Source organism: Xyrauchen texanus, chromosome 30 (genome assembly GCF_025860055.1).
Source record: "Xyrauchen texanus isolate HMW12.3.18 chromosome 30, RBS_HiC_50CHRs, whole genome shotgun sequence".
Taxonomy (NCBI): domain Eukaryota; kingdom Metazoa; phylum Chordata; class Actinopteri; order Cypriniformes; family Catostomidae; genus Xyrauchen; species Xyrauchen texanus.
Window position 1 is genome coordinate 30,274,360 of NC_068305.1, and position 24,063 is coordinate 30,298,422.

General features: G+C 38.9%; 1 protein-coding gene across 1 annotated transcript in view; it reads left to right on the forward strand.

The window, feature by feature from the left end:
• The window catches only part of pde4dip (phosphodiesterase 4D interacting protein), a 93,258-nt gene that overhangs the window by 36,089 nt on the left and 33,106 nt on the right, over positions 1-24,063 (forward strand). Inside the window, 10 exon segments of the mRNA XM_052098309.1 lie at positions 4,585-4,698; positions 8,769-8,845; positions 11,909-12,032; positions 13,825-13,982; positions 14,110-14,260; positions 15,540-15,593; positions 21,216-21,353; positions 21,533-21,652; positions 23,359-23,451; positions 23,693-24,061. Coding sequence (XP_051954269.1) covers positions 4,585-4,698; positions 8,769-8,845; positions 11,909-12,032; positions 13,825-13,982; positions 14,110-14,260; positions 15,540-15,593; positions 21,216-21,353; positions 21,533-21,652; positions 23,359-23,451; positions 23,693-24,061 — 1,398 coding nt within the window.

The following is a 24,063-nucleotide window of genomic DNA, read 5'->3' on the forward strand; positions in this document are numbered from 1 at the left end:
CTACGATTTTCTGGTCCAGAGATATGTGATTTGTTACTCGGTTGCTAAGGTAACCCCATGTGGTTGCTAGGCAGTTACCATAGTGATACTTATCAAGTCTCCTTGCCATCCTGATTGAAATAAATCAACCCAGAAGTCTCTCTGATTTTCTGGTGCAGAGATATGTGATTTGTTACTCGGTTGCTAGGGTAACCCCATCTGGTTGTTAGGCAGTCACCATAGTGATACTTATCAAGTCTTCTTGACATCCTGATTGAAATAAACCAACCCAGAAGTCTCTACGATTTTCTGGTCCAGAGATATGTGATTTGTTACTCGGTTGCTAGGGTAACCCAATGTGGTTGCTAGGCAGTTACCATAGTGATACTTGTCAAGTCTCCTTGACATCCTGATTGAAATAAATCAACCCAGAAGTCTCTACGATTATCTGGTGCAGAGATATGTGATTTGTTACTCGGTTGCTAGGGTAACCCCATCTGGTTGCTAGGCAGTTACCATAGTGATAATAATGAAGTCTCCTTGCCATCCTGATTGAAATAAGTCAATCCGGAAGTCTCTACGCTTTTCTGATGCAGAGATATGTGATTTGTTACTCGGTTGCTAAGGTAACCCCATGTGGTTGCTAGGCAGTTACCATAGTGATACTTATCAAGTCTCCTTGCCATCCTGATTGAAATAAATCAACCCAGAAGTCTCTCTGATTTTCTGGTGCAGAGATATGTGATTTGTTACTCGGTTGCTAGGGTAACCCCATGTGGTTGCTAGGCAGTTACCATAGTGATACTTATCAAGTCTCCTTGCCATCCTGATTGAAATAAATGAACCCAGAAGTCTCTCTGATTTTCTGGTGCAGAGATATAGTTATTGCTAAACGGTTGATAGGGTACTCTGTTTAGTTGCTAGGGAGTGGCTTGACAGCTGCCAATCATGAAACTCCAAAGGCTGCTTGTCAGTATGAATGATATAAACCAACTCCCATGCCTCTGTGGCATTCAGAATGGAAGATATCCCTCTATGGATTTTGGTTATTAAGGTGCTCGACAATGGTTGCTAGGGAGGGGCTAGGAAGTGTTGAGGTGATTCATGATTGGCTGTTTGCTGCCCCGAGTCAAACGAGACCACCCTTGTGTTTCTATGACACTTCTATCCGGAGATATCCCTTTGATATCTTTCATTAGAAGTCTATGGGAGTTGTTGCTAAGGTGCTTTAAATTGTTGCTAGGGCGTGGCTTGATAGCTTCACAATGATCCCGAGAGACTGATTGGTCGTCTGAGTAAAATGAGCCCGCCCCTTGTCTCTATGACACTGTGATCCAGAGCTATGTTCAATACAAAATCCCTATGCAATGAGGGAGAGAGAGAGGAGAGATGCAGGGCTGACAGGCCCTTTTTGTCTGTGTGTGTTCCCAAATTAATGACTCTAATGAGCCGGTTCTTTTGAATCTACAGTGTGAAACATACAGTGTGACCAGTGTAGTCTGATTCCCAAATGAATGACTCTAATGATCCAGTTCTTTTGAATCTACAGTGTGAAACATACAGTGTGACCAGTTTAGTCTGATTCCCAAATGAATGACTCTAATGAGCCAGTTCTTTTGAATCTACAGTGTGAAACATACAGTGTGACCAGTGTAGTCTGATTCCCAAATTAATGACTCTAATGAGCCAGTTCTTTTGAATCTACAATGTGAAACATACATTGTGACCAGTGTAGTCTGATTCCCAAATGAATGACTCTAATGAGCCAGTTCTTTTGAATCTACAGTGTGAAACATACAGTGTGACCAGTGTAGTCTGATTCCCAAATGAATGACTCTAATGAGCCAGTTCTACAGTGTAGTTTTAAAAAGTTTAACTTAGTTGCTAGATAGATAGATAGATATTTACCCTTAGATATATAGAGAGATAGATAGATATAGATAGAGAGAGAGAGATAGATATTTACCCTCAGATAGATAGATAGATAGATAGATGGTAGATAGATATTGACCCTCAGATAGATGCTAGCACGCTTTTAGCATGTTTTAGCGTGTGGCTAGGAAGATTTTAGGTCATTACTTTTTGGCTGCTTGATAAAAGAAATCCTCTGAGGGAGAGAGAGAGGAGAGATGCAGGGCTGACAGGCCCTTTTTGTCTGTGTGTGTGAAAATGTCAGTTGGAATTTGAATTTCTGAACATTCCGCAATGTTAAGTCAATGGGAGTTTTTTCCGAGTTTGATCATCATTTTTAGGAAAACCGTAAGTCCGATCAGTTAGAAAAGATATAGCACACTATTCGGGATTAGTCTGAAGGTCTGTGCCGAGTTTGGTGCCTGTAGCTTAAAAGCTCTAGGAGGAGTTAGTCTTGGTAATTTTAGTCTCAGAAGAATAATAAGTTATTGTGATTAATTAAGTAAATAATGTAATTACTAATTAATGTAATTAATGCATTACTTAAGTAATGTACTTAAGTAAGTAATTGTGGCTCTCACAAGCCAACTTAATAATAATAATAATAATAAGTTTAAATAGGATTTCAGTAAGTTGGCTCTCACAAGCCAACTTAATTATTATCAAGAAAACAATTTTTCCCCTAATATCAAAGGTCTTACTAGAAAAAAAGAAATTATGATCCCACATTCATTTCCTTGATAAATAAATATGATTGTGCCTGGTAACATGTGCATGTAAAATGGCTAGAAATAGCATTTTAACTTAGCGTAAAACTGACAATTTACACAAGCTTTATTCTATTTCTTCTGCTCCAAACTTACTTCCAAATTTTGCTTGTATGAATGAAACGCATCATAAGAAATTGTTTCAACGCTGTTCAAATGCACTTTGAATCGCATCATTTATATGTATAAATGTTTTCCATCTGAAAGGACTAAATATTAAATGAAGCAAATGACAATAAAATGCAAAGTAATCTCTTCAGTAATCAAAATACTTTTTGAATGTAACTGTATTCTAATTACCAATTATTTAAATTGTAACTGTAGTGAAATACAGTTACTAATATTTTCTATTTTAAATACGTAATCCCATTACATATATTCCGTTACTCCCTAACCCTGATTTTACATTTATGCATTTGGCAGACACTTTTATCCAAAGCGACTTACAGTGCACTTGTTACAAGGACAATATCCCTGGAGCAACCTGGAGTTAAGTGTCTTGCTCAAGGACACAATGGTGGTGGCCATGGGGATCATGGTAATATGACTGGTAGATCCACATGTAAAGTGTTTGTCTTGTTGATATATGTGTGTTGTGGAGGAGACTGTCACCAGAATGAGAGAGTAATCCCGGTCCAGAATTCCAAAGTGACAGCTGGTACAGGATACATCCCAAAAATAACCCTGCTCAGTTCAGATTTCCACTAAAACACACTTCACATAGATAGAGTTTAGAGCCACACTGCCCTCATATGGTTAAACAATCACAAATAAACACATAGTGTGCATGTTTACATGTAAGCAAATCTCAAAGCATATTTTTGCTAGCTGAAATTGGCTTATGTTATACCATGCCATAAATTAAACTTGAATTAATTAGATTGACTGAGGTGGAATGTTGTAAGCAGTAGATGTACTGTTGTATGTGCTCGTGGAATGTTGTAAGCAGTAGATGTACTGTTGTATGTGCTCAAACATCAAAACCAGTACACAAAATGGACCAGCTGTTATTTATAATGCAGAGCCATGTAAAAAAACAAAAACAAATCCATCCATTTAACCTATAATAGTAATTTATGTAATGTTTTACTTGATTTTTTGAGTTTTAAGAATTTTAACAATCAAAGTATTTGGATATAAATGCTATTAACTTCCTGCAGGTTGTAACTTTAGCACTATTCTGACTGTACTTAAACATTTAATGCAGCAGTTAAACATTTTTAAAGTGAAAGTTCTTTTTAAAGTGAAAGTTCTTTTCTAAACAAAGTCTGTTTAGAACTCATATAAAATCTAATTATTGTTGAAATGAATTGAACAGAGGTGAGTTCTCTCTGCTGAGACCATTTTGTTGTGCATTTTTAGGTAGCCACACATCATGAACTCAACAGATGGTGTTTATAAGTCACGTAGCAAACACGCACACTTTAGCATACAGCAAAAATAAAATGGTTTGCGAGACACTTGAGCATCAGGTTTAGGACAGTTTCGATCCAGTTGAATCTAGTTGGATCATCTACTGTTGACGAGTATTCTGTGATTTTGAGCATGTAAGCCCCCCCTTCTCTCTGTTATTTCATTATCTATATCAGCTAACATATTACTTGTGCCTGTGATCCTACTGGTGTATGCTGAAGTAAAAAAAAGATTCACTCTGACACCCCTCCTTTCACCACACAACGCATGGTGTAGACCCCTCTAGGAGGAGGACCCTCACTGTGTCACTTACAGTTCATTCAATTCATGTTGATGTTGTAGTCCTAGTGCTAGAAAACCTCTAAATCTTAGTTTGCTTATTTTAGACACCTTTAAGTTGCATTTGTTGTGAGTGTGTGATTAACTGGAAGCAGCATGGCACAGGAATGAGGGGTCTGAGAACCCCCGAGGTGAAGCAAGCGACATGTTTAACGGCTACCGTACTATTTCACAGCACCTCAATGACCTGAAGAAAGAAAACTTCAGCCTCAAGCTTCGCATCTACTTCCTGGAGGAGCGTTTCCAGCAGAAATTTGAGGACAGCAGCAGTGAGGATGTCCACCGCAGGGTGAGTGTCAATGGGGTAATGTTGTTTGAGAGGTGATGGGTAAATCTGCTACTGAGTAAAGCTGTTAACGTAACATTGAAGCCTGGTAAAAAGTAAGCAACCCAATTTTTAACCAGTATTAGCCAGAAAAAAATATGTAATATATTATAATCATAATATGTTTATCAGACATGAAGCAAGACATTTTTATCAATTTCTGTTACGTTGTTGTAAATTTCCTCTGTTTTGGTACAATTCTTCTCAAGGGTGTGTTTAAGTGACAATATGCTCTCCCGCAAGTATATTCTAATGCAAAAGCATTTGTTTTGCTGGCTTGGCAAATGTTAGAGCCTAAAATAGCCCATAGATAGAGAAGCAGAAGCATAATAAATGAGTTGGATTGTGAACAACTGCTGCCTGGATATGTGGTACCGAAGGCTCTACTTAAATAAGCAACATTAATATGGATCTCCTGCACCTGTCTGAAACTGACCATTGGTAGTAGGAAAACTAGATTATGGGTGATTGACTGGCTGGCTCTGGTTGGGTCTGGTTACCATGGGGAAGACAATGTGACACTCTTTAGCAGCTGCCATGTACTATACCAATATGGAACACAAGAAAAGTAGAGAGTCAATCACTATGCATCACCATATTTAAAGTGAAAGTTCACATACAAATTTTAATTCTCAAATCATTTACTCACATCCATCCCAGATGTGTATGACTTTCTTACCTCTGCTGAACACAAACAAAGATTTGTAGAAGAATATCTCAGCTCTTTAGGCCCATACAATACAAGTCAAATCAAATCAAATCACTTTATTGTCACACTACTGTGTACACAAGTGCAACAGTAGGTGAAAGTCTAGAATGTGCAGTTCCGAATAACATAGCAGTACCATTTACAATAAACAACATATTTCCACAACACAATTTACATAACAAATGTACACATACTTACACAACACAATATACAATGTACAGTAAACCATACACACACTATAGAATACACATACAATACAAATAAAAAAATATGGGTGAGGGTATATAAAATATATATACAGTAGTTGAATTGGGGAGAATATATTTGACAGTCCAGTGTGAGATTATAGATTAATAAAGTGCAGTGCTAATTATTGATCCTAATAGATCAAGTGTTCAAAAGTCTGATTGCTTGGGGGAAGAAGCTGTCATGTAGTCGGCTGGTGCGGGTCCTGATGCTGCGATACCGCCTGCCTGATCACCAAGTGAATGGTGGCCAGAACTTTGAAGCTCCAAAAAGGAAATAATGGCAGCAAAAGTAATCCATACGACTCCAGTGGCTTAATCTATGTCTTCAGATGTGACATGATAGGTGTGGTTGAGAAACAGATCAATATTTAAGTCCTTTTTTTCCTATAAATTCTCCTCCCTGCTCAGTAGGTGGTGATATGCACGAAGAATGTGAATCACCAAAAACAAAGTAGAAGAATGCGAAAGTGAAGATTTGTAATGAAAAAGAATAATATCTGTTTTTCACCCACACCTATTATATTGCTTCAGAAGATATGGATTTAACCACATCTGGGATGCCATGTAAATGATGAGAGAATTTTCATTTTTGGGTAAGCTATTGCTTTAAACATGTAGTGTCATTTTTTCTATGCAAACAGTTCAGTTCATATACAGTGTGAAGGCCCATTATCCCTAAAGAGCATAGTTGTGGTTTATTAATGCTTCATAAGTGTTATTTTACGGTGCGACATATTCTGCAGAAAAAGTATTATGAAAAATCATTTTGATTATGGATGGACATGCATCTTGAATTTACAATAGCTTAGCTTAACTGTATTAGTAATAATAATACTCACAGCTGAAGTGTGTGTGTGTGTGTGTGTGCGTGCGCCCAAAGCCCAAAGAGACAGAAAACGGTGTTAGTGCCAAGAAAAGGATATTTCTGTCTGACCTTCTCAATTTACCTGCAAGGATAAAACAAATATTAGTCCCACTGACCCAGATACGCAGGGACTGATACATGAGAGCTGTTCCTGAGCCCACAATTTTACTCTTGCAAACTTCTCTTATGGTTATAAAGGGATGTGTGTGTGTAATATAATTTTAAATACATACACAATTTACAGTTACACCAAGTCTCTGATGTTGAATGTTTTTAAAAATTATCTGGCCCAGTGCAAGAGTAGCTGGTTTGAATACATATCAGAGAGACAGCATGGAGAGTGAAAAGGCAGGTGGTCATGTCTGCAGTTCTATTTTAGGGTTTTCTCACTCTCATGAGTGCAAAGAGCTCACGCTGGACTGCGCAGACTCAGCAAAGAAGATCAATAAAATATTTAAAACATTCCTTTAACATTTTTTTTTATTAGCATATTAATTGTTGGTGAATTGTGTTCATAACAAAGAGAGTACATCTGAGTAATGTAATGTTGGAGCCAAACTACTGGTAGCAGGAACGTATGATGAAGTGCCTAAAAAGGTTATTATGATTGAAGTACTTGCTGATGGAAGTTCAGGTGACTGAATTACAGTAAAACCATTTTCTCAAATGCACATGTCAGGTTTGTCAGATATCTGATGTGTTAGTAATGCAAACAGCAAAAAACTTTAGAAAAATGTATCACAAAACTATCATGAATTTGCAATCTTTAAAAGGGTTCAAATGTGAAAACCCAGAACAAACAAACAATGAGGAAGAAGATGGAGAATTGGAAGAACAAGATGAAGAAGAGGTGTAGACTGAGAAGATGTAGAGTGGGTAGAGTAAGAGGAAATAGGAGGAAGATGTGATGAGGAAAGGGGAAGGTTTTCTCATCTCTTTCAGGGGTGATTTGATAAGTTGTGATAGAGTTTTTTCTTCAATATGCTTCTTTTCTGAATCCGCTTGGAGATTTCTTCTCCAAGTGAAGAGGCTTTCCTTGGAAACATAGCTTCAGAAGAGAGGCTTGATGAATATGTACATTTAGAAAAAACCATGGAAGGGGCCTGGGTAGCTCAGCGAGTAAAGATGCTAACTACCACCCCTGAAGTCATGAGTTCAAATCCAGGGTGTGCTGAGTGACTCCAGCCAGGTCTCCTAAGCAACCAAATTGGCCTGGTTGCTAGTGAGGGTATAGTCACATGGGTCAACCTCATCGTGATCGCTATAATGTGTTCCTCACACTCGGTGGGGCGTGTGGTGAGTTGTTTGGATACGGTGGAGAATAGTGTGGGCCTCTACGTGCGCTACATCTCCACTTTAACGCACTCAACAAGCCACATGATAAGATGCATGGATTGGCGGTCTCAGTCGCGGAGGCAACTGAGATTCGTCCTCCGCCACCCAGATTGAGGCGAGTCACTGAGCCACTACGGTTTGGGAATTGGGCATTCCATTTTGGGGAGAAAAGAAGAAGAAGAAAAACACGGAAAATGTATTTATTATGGGTACTTTATCTTATTTCAGTAATATAGTTGTGTATAGCTGAGTATGTTTTGAATTTAACAGAGGAGATATTTAGTTTTTGATGTAAGTATTTCTTTTTAATAAATGCATTATCATAAAAGAAGACAGCGCTTCATTATGCAGTGAAATTGAAATGTTCTGCAAAATTAAGAGTCTTCACATGTTGGCTGTGTGAATTGTTTTGAGAGCCTTGACTATAGTTTGGAGAAATGGATAAAATATATTAAGAAAAACTCTAAACTAGCTTAATCAGCATTATCAGAAAGACTCATGACTCAAAATCCATACTGGTCAAACAGCTTCACCAGCACCAAACCAGCACTAACCAAGCAGACCAGCATTGAATTGCATGCAGGCTAAGCTGGTCTTTTTAGCATGATAAGACATTATTAAGGATTTTTATTAAGCTGTTTTCCTCATGTAGGTAATTTCAGGTTTTACTATCCTTGAGAGGACATTTGTTTCTCCCAACTCTTCATGCATTTTAAAAATCACATTTTCCACCAGGTGTTTAAAGAAACCTTCAAACAATAGTATGCAAAAGAACACCAAAACATATTTATTCTCCATATCTTGCAATATTGTGTCAGTTTTGACTGAAGAAAACAGTAAAATGTGATTTAATGACATTTACACAACTGTTTTTTAGAACATTGAGCTGAAAGTTGAAGTGGAGAGTTTGAAACAGGAACTCCAGGAAAAACAGGAGCAGCTTGACAAGGCCCTGTAAGTATCAAGCACCACTAATCTATTCCATCTTTAGAAACTATATTATGTCTACTCTTTACTGTTGACACATTCTTCATGTCTGTTGCAATAAGAGTTGTTCAACTATGTAGCTATAAGAACAGAACATACAATAATAATATTTAGTCGTTATGTCCTGATGGGATATAGAGCACAGACTGTGGAGCCAAATCTCCTTTTCAGTCTAGTGATACTTGCTCTTGTTCACCACTCAGACACTCAGAATGCTGGCCCAATGCCTTCTACTATCTGCATAACTGCTTCCGATAGGCAACAGGCATGTCACAATAATCTATATGACCTGTCAAATGCCAAAGACCAGATCATTGGGCAGCTGGTGAGGTTGCTATGATGCACTTTGAAATGTGCACCATTTTTTTTTTCCGCTAAACGAGGGAGTGTACATAATTAGTTGCACACACAACTGTCTATATAGTACATCTGGCTATAAAACACCAGACATTTTTATTATCTCTACACATTCAATGTCCCATTCTACTATAGGGTTGAGTTCCTTGCTTGATGACTGAAGTTTTGCCTTTTCTTTTCCAGTTGGGTGCAAGTGTGTCAGGAATGTGTTTAAATTTACAGTAGGATTCATTGGACTTGGATTAGAAATGGATCACCTATAAATGAGACTCCCTTTGCTTATGCTATTATTCAGGTGACATCATTAGTCTGTTAAAGCCCTGGTTGCTATGTGTCATTTCCATCACAAAGCTCTGATGATGTGTCTGCTGATCGACTGAATCTTAGCAGCCAAGCAAAATTCCCCTCACAATTTCTCTTCTCTGCTTTCCTATAAGCCTCAGAAATAATTCTCTAGAGACTAAAACTGAACAGAATTCAATGATATCACCTATTGATCTAAATTACATCTGTGGGCTGTGATTACTAACACTAACAGGGACGATAGTTCTTGGATGTCCTGGCAAGGTACAGTCCAAAACCCAGAGGTGCTATTTGCTCTGGATCAAACACTTACAGCAAGGTCAGAGCCACAGCAATCGTCACTTTTAAAAACAGCTCCGTGGCAATGGAGCATAGGGTCTGGAGAAGCCTTTAGGAGGCCCTCAGGAGGGCCACTCTTCAGTTCTACAGCATTTCGTTGAGTGCAAGGCTTTCACAGACACTCAAGAATACTTAAAGCTTCAGAGCAACACCCTTCGCACACACAAAGAACTATGAAACACATATAATAATGTAGGAGAGCATAGATCTTTTGCTTTAATACATGATAGCTCCTCTGGAAATTGAAAAATGAAATAAGCTCTATTTACAGAGTACAAAGTATGAATATACTCAGGAACAACACATTAAATAAATCAAGCAGTATAGCAGTAATTTCTCATTTGATTTTCCCCCTAAAATATATGTAACACAGTTGAAGGATGGGCAAGGAGGAGGCGAGAACCGGCTTGTCAACATAAATTATATTTTAATGAGAAACTTAAACTCAAAAACACATAAACAAACACACATGACGGACATGTCCGTAATTCTCTCTCTCTCGAACCATCGTCACCGGCCGCCTTTATCCCTCGCGCGCCTCATCAGGCTGATTGGGGACCGGGCGCGCGATATTCCGACCGGCCCCGCCCCCCTCCGCTCCACAATATACTAATAAATATTAGTCAACTAAGGTTGTTCTGCTTGGTAATATCTACCCAAAAACATTATTTTTTCTTCCTCTCGAGAGCTTCTGTGACAGGGTGGAGTGCGGGGCCGGGTTGTGATGCTACACACCCGGCCCCTAATCAGGATAATCAAGCCTAAGAGATGGATAAAGACCGACTGGAGACTGCAGTGGGACAGAGAGAGAGATTTACGGACAGCTGTCTGACACCTTTGTTTGTTTGTCTTTTTGTTTCAGTTTTATATAAAAATATTATTTATATTGTCAAGCTGGTTCTCGCCTCCTCCTTTCCATTAATTCCTTTACACTGGTGCCGAAATCCGGGAAGGAGGAGGGATGCACGTAGTAGAGTGGATGACCATGGATCCAGCCGTGGCCATCTGCCGGAGGACGGAGGAGCCCGGCCACCTGGAAGTGGAGGAACGGCTGCCGACCGCGAGGGGAGGAGGGGCTCCCAATCAACCGCCTGGAGCGGTTACTGCTGCCAGGGGCGGGGGAGACCCCTACCGTCCACCAAAAACATGGCGGGGCGTTCCGTCCCCCACAGGCCGGAGGTCTGCCTTCCGATCGGTCCGTGGAGGCACGGCTGTCATCCATTAGAGGGTGGAGGAGTGGCCGAGGACCAAGCTACGGTGTATTGGAGAACCGGCGAGAAGTGTGTTTTTTTTCTCTGTCTCTCTCTCCCACTGCCGCTCCGTGTTGGCCTTTCCCTCTCTTTTTTAAAATGTTTTGTTAATTTGCACCATCGCCGTTACAGGGTATAGGTGCCAATTTTTTTTTGGTTTCCCTCCCCTTGTCCCCTCCCTCATCCTGGTAGATGGGGATGACCTGCCGGCATGCCCCTCCCCAGGGAAAGGGGGGGGGGGTGTACGTCATGCCGGGCGCTCCCTGGCCTGAGAGAATGAGGGAGGAATGTGACAGGGCGAAGGGCGGGGCCGGGTCATGATGCTACGCACCCGGACCCTAATCAGGCTAATCAAGCCTCAGAGAGTGATAAAGGCCGAATGGAGACTGCAGTGGGACAGAGAGAGAGATTTAGGGACAGCTGTCCGACACCTGTGTGTTTGTCTTTTTGTTTCAGTTTTATATTTAAATATTATTTAGTTCTCGCCGGTCCTCCTTTCCATTAATTCCTTTTCAGCTTCTTATTATTTAAGTATTGAATCAATGAAAGTGAATTATATGCTTGTGAAAACCTATAGAGGTTTTGTGTATTTCAAAGGTCTGCAGGTATCTATTATTTATTGTTTTACCCTCTGTGCATATCCGAGGAAGAATTCAGACCAAGCCACGTACCTAGAGAGCTTAAAAACATCAGGTACAAGGTAACAGGGAAGCACATGGAAGGTTTGTTCTTTCTGAATTGTTCACTAAACCTATTTTGTGTTTAATCTGTCCCTTCACAGAAGCACATCAGAGAGTCTGACCAATCAGAATGATGTGGAGGTGCAGCATCAATCTGAGGAAAGACAGCAGAAGGCCAAACACATGCAAGAGATCCTGGAGACAAAGATCCAGCTTTTGCAGGAGGTGCACTCTATGTTTCTAAAATGGAGTGCAACAGTTCCCGTCCACTTTTAAAGCCATCCTGGTTCTGGAAGTATTTTTTTCCATTAATTTTTCCATATGGATTTCATAAAATACTTCACAAAAAAGTTCTAAGCCATGAACCAAACAATCAGCTATGAGGTAAATCACACAAAAAGATCAGACAAAAAGACAAATGTGCAAGACTACATTCTTAGCGTCTTTCATGAGGAAATTAACTACAATCCCATAATGCATTGCAAATTATATAATCAAATGAATAATGTGACAGAGAAATATAAAACTATTGACTTAAAGTGTTAAGATAAAATATTCAGATATGTATAAATATATACATTAAGTCATTTGAGAGCATAGGGTTTATGACATCATTCTGCCCATGAAAGTGTGCGGTTGCTGCTGAGCTCATTTGCCACACATTGTTGGCCACGATTCTCTGATTGGTAGATCATTCTCTGCTGGATCATGGGTACAGTTGTTATGCGTGTGTGGGAAGCAGGAGAAGGCAGACGGGGGGGGTGCGGATCCAAACGCGGTTTATTTAACAAACAAATAGTAATTATACAAAACACAGGAACAAAGGAAAAGCCCATGATGGGAAAACTAACTCAAATACAAAACGACACACAGGAGAACACAGGTTGGGTAAAACATCCACGAAGGGTAAAGTAGAAGACAGCAATAACAGGGTACCTCGGCAAAGAACATGACACGTCAAAATTCAACATGAGCAAACAACGATCAACAGAGACTCAACAAACACACGGGCTTAAGTACACAAACACAATAATGACTAAACGAGACACAGGTGAGAACAATGTTGAGTGCAGGCAGTGAGGGAAGCTGGGAATTGTAGTTTAAGACAATAGACTAGTGAAACACAGGGAGGATAACAAGGAAAACGTGACATGGAATGTGAATAGTGATGAGTGAAACAGAAAACACGGGGCGGACAACACGGGATCGTAACAACTGTAGTGCGTCACCAGAAATTGCACTATTAAACAAGGAAGTTTAAATATCACAGACTGTATTCATAAACAGAAGCATGCAGGGGCGAAAATTTCATCAAAATATTGGGGGGGGGGACAATAAACATAACAATTCTCAAGAGCAATTTTTGAAGGGGTTTTTTGTTGTTGCATTTCTATTCTTTTATTTCTTAAACAATTATTTTAAGAATATATCATTATATTATTTACAATACACATATTTTAATGATATTTTAGGGGGGGACAACCCTCAGATAGGGGGGGTCCTGACACCCCCGACCCCCCCGCGATTTCCGCCTATGGAAGCATGAACCATAGGTTAACACCCTCGGAACTATAGGTCAGCCTCAAGGCCAAGATTTATAATTTATTGTTAAAAATCTATTTGCCTTTAGAGAAAATGAATGGGATTTTTACTTCCAGAACCAGATTGTTGCACTTTATAAATTGACTACATTGAAAATAAGTTTTTCCCCTGACATATATTTTTTTGCTGCTATTGATTCCTGATTCATCATTTTATTCATTCAAATGGGAATGAGAATTGTTCCTGTAGCTCAACTGGTAGAGCATGACACTAGCAACACCAATGTAATGGGTTTGATACCCAGTGAACACATAAACTGATAAAACATAAAAAAAAACACTTATCTTGTATGCAATGTAAATCACTTTGGATAAAAGTGTCTGCTAAATGCATAAATGTAAATTTAAGATCTTATATTGTGATTTTTTTTTTATATACTATAACAAAGGTTTATTTAATACATTATATTACTCAGGAGGCTGAGCTGGCAAGGAGTGAAGCAGAAAAAATGGCTTCCCTGGCTGACTCAGAATCCCAGCGCTGTTTGGCTCTAGAGAGGATGATGGAGATGCAGGACGGAGATGAGAGCTTGTCCGCCAAGGCACAGCAAGAAGTTCTGGCTAAGAAAGATAGGTAAGCAGTTAATACAGAAAGGCATTCACATATCTAATTACAGCATGATAATATTTGAGCAAGGTTTCTGAGTTATGTTGACCATAATAATCTATAATCCCCTTCCCTCTCTCATTCTTTCTACCAGGCTGATAGAAGAACTGAATGAACACCTATGCAGAAGAGAGCAAGAGGCAGCTGGTTTAAGTGCAGATAGGGACGTCCTTAATGCAAAAGTAACTCAGCTGGAAGAACAAGTGCAGAGCCTGAACTTTTCCCTCCAACAGAAAGAAAAGCAGGTAGCTATACAAGACTCTCAGCTGCCACTGTATACTACAATACCTACAATACACCACAGCACATACATCTGTACAATTTGTAACCTACCTATATCTATGTCCCCCCTGCAGCAGCCTTATGTGTCAAACCAATGTGCTTTTATGTCATACAGCACACAAACTAGAACTCACATACATAAACATGCATTTGATATATTGTACTAAGAATAGATATGATAATGTTTGTTCAGAAGTAATAGTGCCAGCCATTAATTGGCACATTATTTATGACCTAGATCAAGGATTTAATTAAATGTTGAGAATTGGAGAGGACCAAATGTACAAGTTTAAGAATTTGCCATTTAAAACAACCTGTTTATCAAGCACCAATCTGAATATTGGGGGAGACATGTCACTTTCTATATCTGTGATGTTACGGCCCTGACGTAGTTGATCAATCATTTAGATTGATCATTGTACTAATCATTCAGATTTAGGGTTGTTAGGGCAATCTGAAATATAGGTACTTTCTTAGATCATAAAGTGTAAATCATAGACTTTGTTGAAAAAAATAATTAATTAAGAGTTTGGTTGTAACATTCATGATGCCATGCTTTTATTTTATAAACATTCAAAACTATTGGTGATGTCTGTTTAATGGCCCTCACATGTTGGTGGGGACCTTGCCCTCATGACTCTCACTAAATCAATGCCTCTGATTTATGACCTGGTGAAGATCAAAATGAGGAGTATCCAGGACTGTGTTATAGGTGCAGATGAGATCTGGCTCTACTGTAACTCAGGCTGTTTGGCCAAAGGCCAGCAGCTAACTAGGTCACTTTGGCCTTTGGCCTTTATTCAACATCCAAAGATAAAATGGGTTCAGATATCTGACTGTATTTATAAACACACACACACACACACATATGCACCATTGTAAATAGGTCAATGCCACCATGGCACATGCAGAGTGAATCATTGTTTTCCCCAGATTAGTATATTTACAGTGTTGTAATTAATCACATACACAACGCATATACAACAGTTAGATTTATGTAACCTTAACTTATATAGATATGCAAACTGAGATATATGAAATTCAGTTACAGCCATCTGTGTAGATGTGCCTGTTAAACACTATATACACAAACAAACAGTCAAATTTAGCCAAACACAGTTTAGTAAACTAACACACAAATTAATAGAACAAATATGCAGGTTTATATTAGTTTTCAGATTGTGTGACACGGCTAGACTTTTCAAGCAGTGGGCTGAACAATTTTCTCCCTGTATTTTTTAGACCTTAAGAGAAGAACTGACATATGGAAAAAGCAGCACACAGCAGGATATGCAAGTATGCAAATTATATATTTTTCTTCTCGCATTGTTTTTATCTCAAATTAATCCTTTATCAAAGTATTTGCATATAATTTATACAGTATTATTGTTTTATTGTGTTATAAATGATGTTATTATCAAAAATTATTTAGCACATGTTTTAACGTGCGAACACTTTATTATATTACTATAAACAAGAGTGAGCATGTTATTGAATCAACAATATTGTTTGTTCTGTTGTGCCCAAACAGCTAATATCACCAGTGCGCTGATAGAGACATCTAGTGGCAGTATACAGTCATAGCAAGCCATGATACAGATTGCAATTACTGCACACAAGCACACATTTACAACAACTACAATTTAAAAGAGTTAATTATTTAAAGAACGTTGCATAAAAATGCCAACAAATAATCCAAAACATTTATTTCATACACTCAAACATTATTTGAAAGATTTATGCATTTCAATTTCATAAAATTCCATCAACGAATAGAGTTATCTTTAATAAAATCAAATAATGATAATTAAAAAAAACTTCAATGTTGTACAGTTGAAAAAATCAGTTACATAACACTGGTAATGTAAACAGAATAACAATTTAAACCTTTTCAGTTAAAGGGATAGTTCACCTAAAAAATTTAAATGATCTTATCATTTACTCACCCTCATTCCATCCCAGATGTGTGACATTGTTTCTTCTGCAGAACGCAAACAAATATTTTTAGAAGAAATCTCAGCTCTGTAGGTCCTTACAATGCAAGTGAATGGTGGCCCGAACTAATTACAATTATTTATTTAAGTAAATCTTAACTTTTACTTTCTTTATCTTGACATTCTGAAAGTGGAAGTAAAAGTGGAGATTTATAGTAAAAAAATAAATAAAAAAAAAGGACTTAAAGACTTAAATATTGTCCTATTTCTCATCCACACTATCATAATGCTACTGAAGATATGGATTTAAACACTGAAGTCTTATGGATTACTTTTATACTGCCTTTATGTGATATTTGGGGCTTCAATGGTCTGGTCATTATTCACTTGCATTGTATGGACCAACAGAGATGAGACATTCTAAAAATCTTAGTTTGTGTTCTGTACAAGAAAGTCATACACATCAAACATGGCATGAGGGTGAGTAAATTATGAAATAATTTTCATTTTGGGGCAAACTATCAAATCTCTCAACAAACTTTTGCCATCTCTGTCACTGTTTGACATAAACAATGAGATAATGCTGCATTTGCTTGATTAGGATAAATAGGTTTTTGATTAAGGGTGGTTTGTGTTGCAGTGCTGTTATAGTGTTCTGTCTACTTTGTCTACATTCTATAGACATTCCTATGACAAACAGGGACACCAAACAGACCACCAAAATGTGTAGATATCCCCAGAAAACATTTAACTTCATTCCCAGGTTTTTTTTTCTTTCATCAATTGCATCAATTAAATTAAATAATAGATTATGCTAGCACTTTATAATGAGGTTACATTTGTTAACAACAGTAAAGAATGAGGTATTTTGAACTAACAATGAGCAATATATATATTTTTATAGTATTTATTAATATTCATGTTAGTTAATACAAATTTGTATTGTTCATTGTTTGTTCATAGTGCATTAACTAATGCTAACATTTTCATTTTAAAAATGTGCTTGTTTATGTCGATATTAATATTAACCAAGATTATTAAATACTTTAAATGTGATGTTCATTGTTAGTTCATGCTAACTAATGTTGTTAACAAATGTAAAAATAAAAAATGGATCCTTATTTTGAAGTGTAACTGAGATTATTCTGTCTCAACATAAGTCTGTCCACAAAGATGCTATTAGGTTGACGACTACAAATGTGGCTATTTTAAACTCTGCAAAACAGTCAAGTGACAAACATAACTGCTGTCACTTATGTAGTTTCATTTACAATCATTGAACCATTGCAATATATTGACACTTGTTAATGTGTTATAATGGATGTAATTAAATAATTAAATAAATACCATGACATTTGAAAAACAAAATCAGTTAATATGACAGACATGTCTCTCTCTCTCTCTCTCTCTCTCTCTCTCTCTCTCTCTCTCTCTCTCTCTCTCTCTCTCTCTCTCTCTGTGATAAAAATAAGTCTAATGTAGTGTCAGTTTGACTTGGATTGTTGCCCTGTGTTCGACCGAGACCATTGTTATAAATCGAGGGGTGTTTGGAGAATTCCATAAAAAAGAAATATACATGTAATTTACAATATATAAATTATTTGTATGGTAGCTGTTCCTAATATATTTACGTATTCCCCCGTTGACAGCCGTTTCGTCGTTATTAAATTGTTAAAATGATTGTAGAAACATCTGATATATGTGGCAGAAAGGCAGATTTTTGACGCCCCTCTTTGTCTTGAAAGTGGTATGCGCCATTTTCTTCCTTACCTCGCTCTTGCTACATCGTTGATCCGAACGACTGTACATTTGAAACCCGGCTAGACAAAAATAATTGATACACCTCTGATGATAGAATATGACATTATTTTCTTGTATAACGCGTTGAGTGTATGTTACGTTGGTTATTTGGAAATGACGCTTTGTTTTTGAGCTGGAGTCGGGCGGTGGGTTTTAAATGATGTCACAGCGGTCCTGTCATGTCGGCGTCTTCAGAGAAGAGCGAATGAAACATAAACTGGAGCACGAGTGAAGGACAAAACACTTGCCCTTATTTCCATGGAGGAAAGAACATTTTGTCATCGCTCTATATTAATGGTTGGAGATTTACCTCCAGCGACGGATCTATAGAAAGAACTATGTGAAGGTCGAGAATAAGGCCAATTGAACAACTTTTAAGTACAATATTGTTTGTAATGAATCAAAGCTCATCTATGATATACAAACTGATTTGAAATTTGAATAATACAATTTTTTATATCCAAAAACGTTTTTCTTCCCAAACATCATCCTTGGCCCTAAACAAGGATAGAAATATGAGAACTTCAAATTGCATGACATTATTTTCACTCTCTGGGCTTCTAACCTTAGCATAGCCTACCCCTGATATCTTGGCACAAACTACTGTAGATATTATTCAATTGAAGATAAATTATGTTGGACTCGAAGATGAAGGACTTGTGTCGTATATGTGCAAGGGAGCTGTGTGGTAACCAACGGCGATGGATCTTCCACCCAACTGCCAAGCTGAGTCTGCAGGTGCTACTGTCCTATGCGTTGGGCAAGGAGATGATCCGAGATGGTCGGGGAGAGTTTGCCTGCAGCAAGTGTGCCTTCATGCTAGACCGCATGTACCGCTTTGACACTGTGATCGCCAGGGTAGAGGCACTTTCTGTTGAACGGATGCAGAAGCTCCTGTTGGAGAAAGACAGGCTCAGACAGTGCATCGGTGGACTCTACCGTAAAAATAATGCTGATGACATTGGGGTCGTCACGGGAGTGGACTGTGATGTCGCAGACTCTCCAGCAGTGGACTTTTCTGGCTTGGCTGAGGCGAAATACAGCTCTACTGCAGGAAGACCTGACGTACTCAGTATATGAGTCCTGGGCTGAGCAAAGCACTCCAGAGCAGGTTCAAGATCACCAATACCCTGTTCACCACCACCACCATCAGTGCCATGCAGCAGCAGATGCCAGTTCTGGCTCCCGTCCCAGGAAGTGCAGAGTTTGTGCTGCGTTGCGAGTGACTGATTCAGATTATGAAGCGGTCTGCAAGATTCCCAGAAAAGTAGACCGGAGCACCTCCTGTGGTCCTCCTACACGGTACTCCAGTAGTGTTCAGGTCAGTGCAGAGGAGTCCGTCCCATCTGCTCAACCCCTAGAATCTGAGCCTGCTGAGAACAACCAGACTCGACATCCAAGTGATGCAGAGCACACCAGTGTGAGTCCTGCTTCATCTGTGGAGTCATTGGACACTGCTGTAGATGTGACCCTAGAGTCTTGCCCAAAAGTCAATCCTAACATCACACACACAGAGGCAGAAGAGGAACCAAGTTCTACCAGGAGACCTGAGTCACTCTCTGGCAGCACCTCCAGACCAGGCTCTGTGTGTGGACTAGAATTGGCCCTTAGTCTACTTAGAAACTTTGAATATCACCCCATCCAGAGTCCCCAAGGCAGTCGGATTCCGGTGCCCATCAAACCTAACACTATACCCATGGAAGGTCCTTATACTCTGTTACAAGTGCCTTCCACTGGGATGGAGTGTCCCATACTTCCCCACTTTCAACAGGATCTGCAACATGAGTTGGCAGAAATGGAGGACCTGTGGCTGGATGATTACATGCAGTACAGGCCATTGGGCATTCAAAAGGTACACATGTGATCCCTACAACCCTTGGACATGTGTGCCGCATCTGAAGTATTGAAGGATTGAAATGTGATCAGAATGAGGAAATAATGAGTGCATATGGTTGTTTAGACAAAATTTGAACTTGAACATTTCTGTCAGTTTGTTCATAATGTACTAAGATGGTGGTTCTCAACCAGGGGGCAGTGACACACTAGCCTCAGCAAACTTCCAAGGGGGCCACAAGTTGACTTTTTAATAATTTAAATGAACAAAGTCTATCTGAAATTCTGAAAATGAAAATTTCAAACAGGCCAGATTTGGCCTGCGGGCTGCCAGTTGAAAAAGCCTGAAACAGGCTTATATCATATACAATGAAAGTTCTTGAAATCATACAAATCCAAATTAAAAAAGTATTTTAATCTATTGACACTCTTAGTTTCTGGGGGATGGTGGCCTTCAAAAATGGTCTGGGATATTTGGGGGGCCTTGAAGTGAAAAAGGTTTATATCACTGTATTAAGAGACACATAAGAGGAATAAATGGGGAGAAAATTAAAGAAGCTAGATAAAGAAGTCTCTTAAGTCTCATCAGTTTTCCTCCAAGAGATCTTCAGCCTTTCATCACATTTCATTACTAGGATACTCATCATCTTCTGAGCAACTATTTCATAGCAACTGTTGTTATGAGCAACAGTAATTTGTGCTACATTACAATTCCAGAAGGATCTTTATTCCCTTGCTTCCCTGGCTGCCTAATGAACACATAATGTATGTAACATAAACAGACAGGATTAGTAATCTGATTTTTTGAGGTCACAGGCAGCAGCATTGTACTATGCACAACTACTGCTATTGTAATATATGAATTTTTGTTACTAAGCTCAGTTAAGTCTCTATTTACAGTAAAGTGGCTGCACTGAAAACAAAAGGCACAAAGATTGCTGAAAAATGGGGACACATCAGAGAGAAGTGATACTGAGTGAAAATGAAAAACAAGGAAATGAACAACACACCACCATGGTGTGTTGGAAAAATAGGACTTTCTGAGGAAGTTGTAGAGTGAGGCTATGGTTATATCTGTTTGATCAGCACTGTATGGGCCATCTTGCATTATGTACTCATGCTCATGTTGTTCCAAACATGAATGACTTTCTTGAAAAGGAACACACAAGTAGATGGTAGGCAGAATCTCAGTGTTGACTAAAGACAACATTCTGTCAAACATCTCCTTTTTTCCACCAAATAAAGAAAGTCATAGGTTTGGAACAGTATTATGGTGAATAAATGATGACAGGATTTTTAGGAGATCTACAAATCCCTAAAATGCTTGTATATTGATCTGTTTGTGTTTCAGAGTTTGATCCAGGAGCAGCAGTCTCAGCTGGTGCAGTATGAGAATGCAGCTGGTCAGTGTGTGAGCGAGCTGCAGAAGGCCCAACAGCAGGTCCAGTCTCTACAGGCCAAGATAAGAGAGAGCGAAGCCAACAATGAGGTATAGCCTAATTAACCTCCATTGTGCAAGCTAAATCACTGGGTTTGTGTTTTATCAGGGTCCTATGCTTTATTAATTTATTCTAATGATATCCTTGTGCACTGTTGTTTACTTTTTGTGTTGCCATGGTGTATTCATGTCTCAGGAGGCACTGATCATTTATTTGTCTGTGTGCACAGAAGCTACAGCAGAGGATCGGGGAAATGGAAAGTGAACTACGTTCAGTCAGAGAAGCAGCATGTGGTCAAGAGAGAACAATACAGACCTTGAGTGACTCACTGAACACTAAAGACTCTGAGGTACATCCACCTATAAAGCTAAAATTGGTGAGGGGAAAATAGGCATTCCTGACAGATTTGAGAGACATTGCTTGGCATTTGGATTGTAAAAACATGTATGGTAAAAGGTAGTTTAATATGTACTGTGGCAGAGGGGGGCATGGTCAAGCGCCCCCGCTGCCACATGTACCTTATAGCTATCATTGGACAAATGGTCATTCTTCAACTAAAGATCACTCTTAATTATCTTGCGCTATGGATGTCAATATTAAGACATTTTCATAATCAGTCATTGTGGAAATAATATCGCAAAACGCTCTAAAAATAAAAAAACATTTACTTTACCTCGTGTAAATCTGGATTACTTTCTTTCTTTAGTATAACACAAAAAGTTTACCATAAGTAGTCCATAAAACTCTGTGTAAGTCTTATGATGCCATGCAAAAACTCTGTGGAAGGAACCCACTTATATTTATGTCACTATTCACTGAAAATCTTGCACTTTGCCTAAGCTCTCAAATCTCATCAGAATTTCCATTTTTGGGAAGAAAACTTATTTGAAAGCTTTATTTTTCTCCCCAACTTTGGAATGCCCAATTTCAAATCCTTGTGGTGGCATAGTGACTCGCCTCAATCTGGGTTGCGGAGGACGAATCTCAGTTAACAATAACTTTTATACCACTTTGTGCATTTTTAAAGTGTAATTCCTAAGCAAAACAGTGACCACGTTTACATGCACTTAAGAAAATGGTTTATTCCAAGGTTTTTGCAGAAAGTGGCATTCTGAAACGTCATGTAAACGAGAATGACAATTTCCTTACACTTTTCCAGGGATTAAGAGAAAGCAGTTTAACACACCTAGGTTTCTCCATGAGAAAACTGCTTATGTGGCCATGTAAACACATAAGAGGCGTTCTAACAGGTTTTTGAGGAGTGCGCATGTGCGTGGAACAGACCAGGGAACAAACGTCTTAGGATGGAGCTCAACAACAAGTCAATAAAACATTTCTGGAAGTACAGTGGGAAAAGCACATAAACTATAAACTATACCCATTTATAAACATCACTGTAAAATATCGACGGTCCCTCACATTTGCGTATATGCTCTCGTACATTGACAGAATCCTTGAGTTTTACGTAAAGGGAAACTCCACTATTGAAGCACAGTTCCGCTACAGGTTGCGATAGAAAATTAAGGAAACAAACACAGAAACAACTCTGGAATATCTGGAAATAAAGCGAAGCAACAGAGAATAAAATAGTGAAGTCTTTCTCAGATACCATATTTGTTATTTACACAAGTGTCACTTATACAGTGTATGTAAACCTGAACGCTGCTTTCTCGCTATACGCTGCTTTCTCGCAATAAAAATAAAAAGCGGGTCTCTCTAGTGTCCATGTAAATGTAGTCAGTGATCAGATGACAAAATAAGGTAAGTGACAAATATCGGTATCGGCTGAAAATGTTCATATCAGTGCATCCCTACTAATTTGCAATCCTGAATTTACAATTACTGTAAGTAAGGGTGTAGATTTGGCTTGAACTTTGAGGGGGTTGCAACGTGAAGCATTTACATGTTTCCATTGATCATGGTATAAATATCGGGGAGGTTTTACTTGCTTGTTTTGGTTATTGGGTGAAATCTACGCCCCTGAATGTAAGTTTATTTTGTAAAGCAGGGATTGAAATGATAGTTAATGAGAATCATGTTCATTGTTCTTGTTAGATCACTGATCTCCACCGGCTCATTGAGGAACAGAAGGAGCTTTTGTGCTCTCTGAAGCAACAGAACAGCCATTACCAGCTTCAAGAGCAGCAGGTGGAAAATCACGAATGCTGATGATCACACTCTTTCACAGTCTCATTTTAGTTTCAGATCAGTTCATTTGAATGTAATATGTTTTGCTAATTTTAGTCTTATTTTTTATTGAAATCTCATTCCTTTATTTGCAGTTTTTTTTATAGCCACAAAAGTATGGTTCAGATAAACCCTTTTAATTAATTTGATCTGATTCTCTCTCCTGCTGGCCTTACTGTTTTTCTTCTTGCTTTTGGTGCAGATGTCTGGAGTGGCTCCGAGTCGTTTGCAGACCGATCTGTTGGACCTCCATGGGTCTCTGTTTACCGCTCAGCTGGAGATACAAGGCCTCCAAAGAGCACGGCAACAGGGCCAGAGACGAGAAGATGACCTGGCCCGCTTGAACCAGCATCTCCAAGCTGACGTGCAGGGAGCCCTGCAGCACCGGCAGGAGGCAGCAAGACACAACCAGGATCTGCTGGCTGCTCTCCAGAGGGCTCGCTTTGAGTTGCAGCAAATGGAGGAAAAATATATAGATGAAGGGAGACAGAGAGTGAAAGAGGTCGAAGAACGAGAGAAGACCATCCGAGAGCTGAAGACCTTACTAGAGAACAAAGAGCACCTGATACAAGT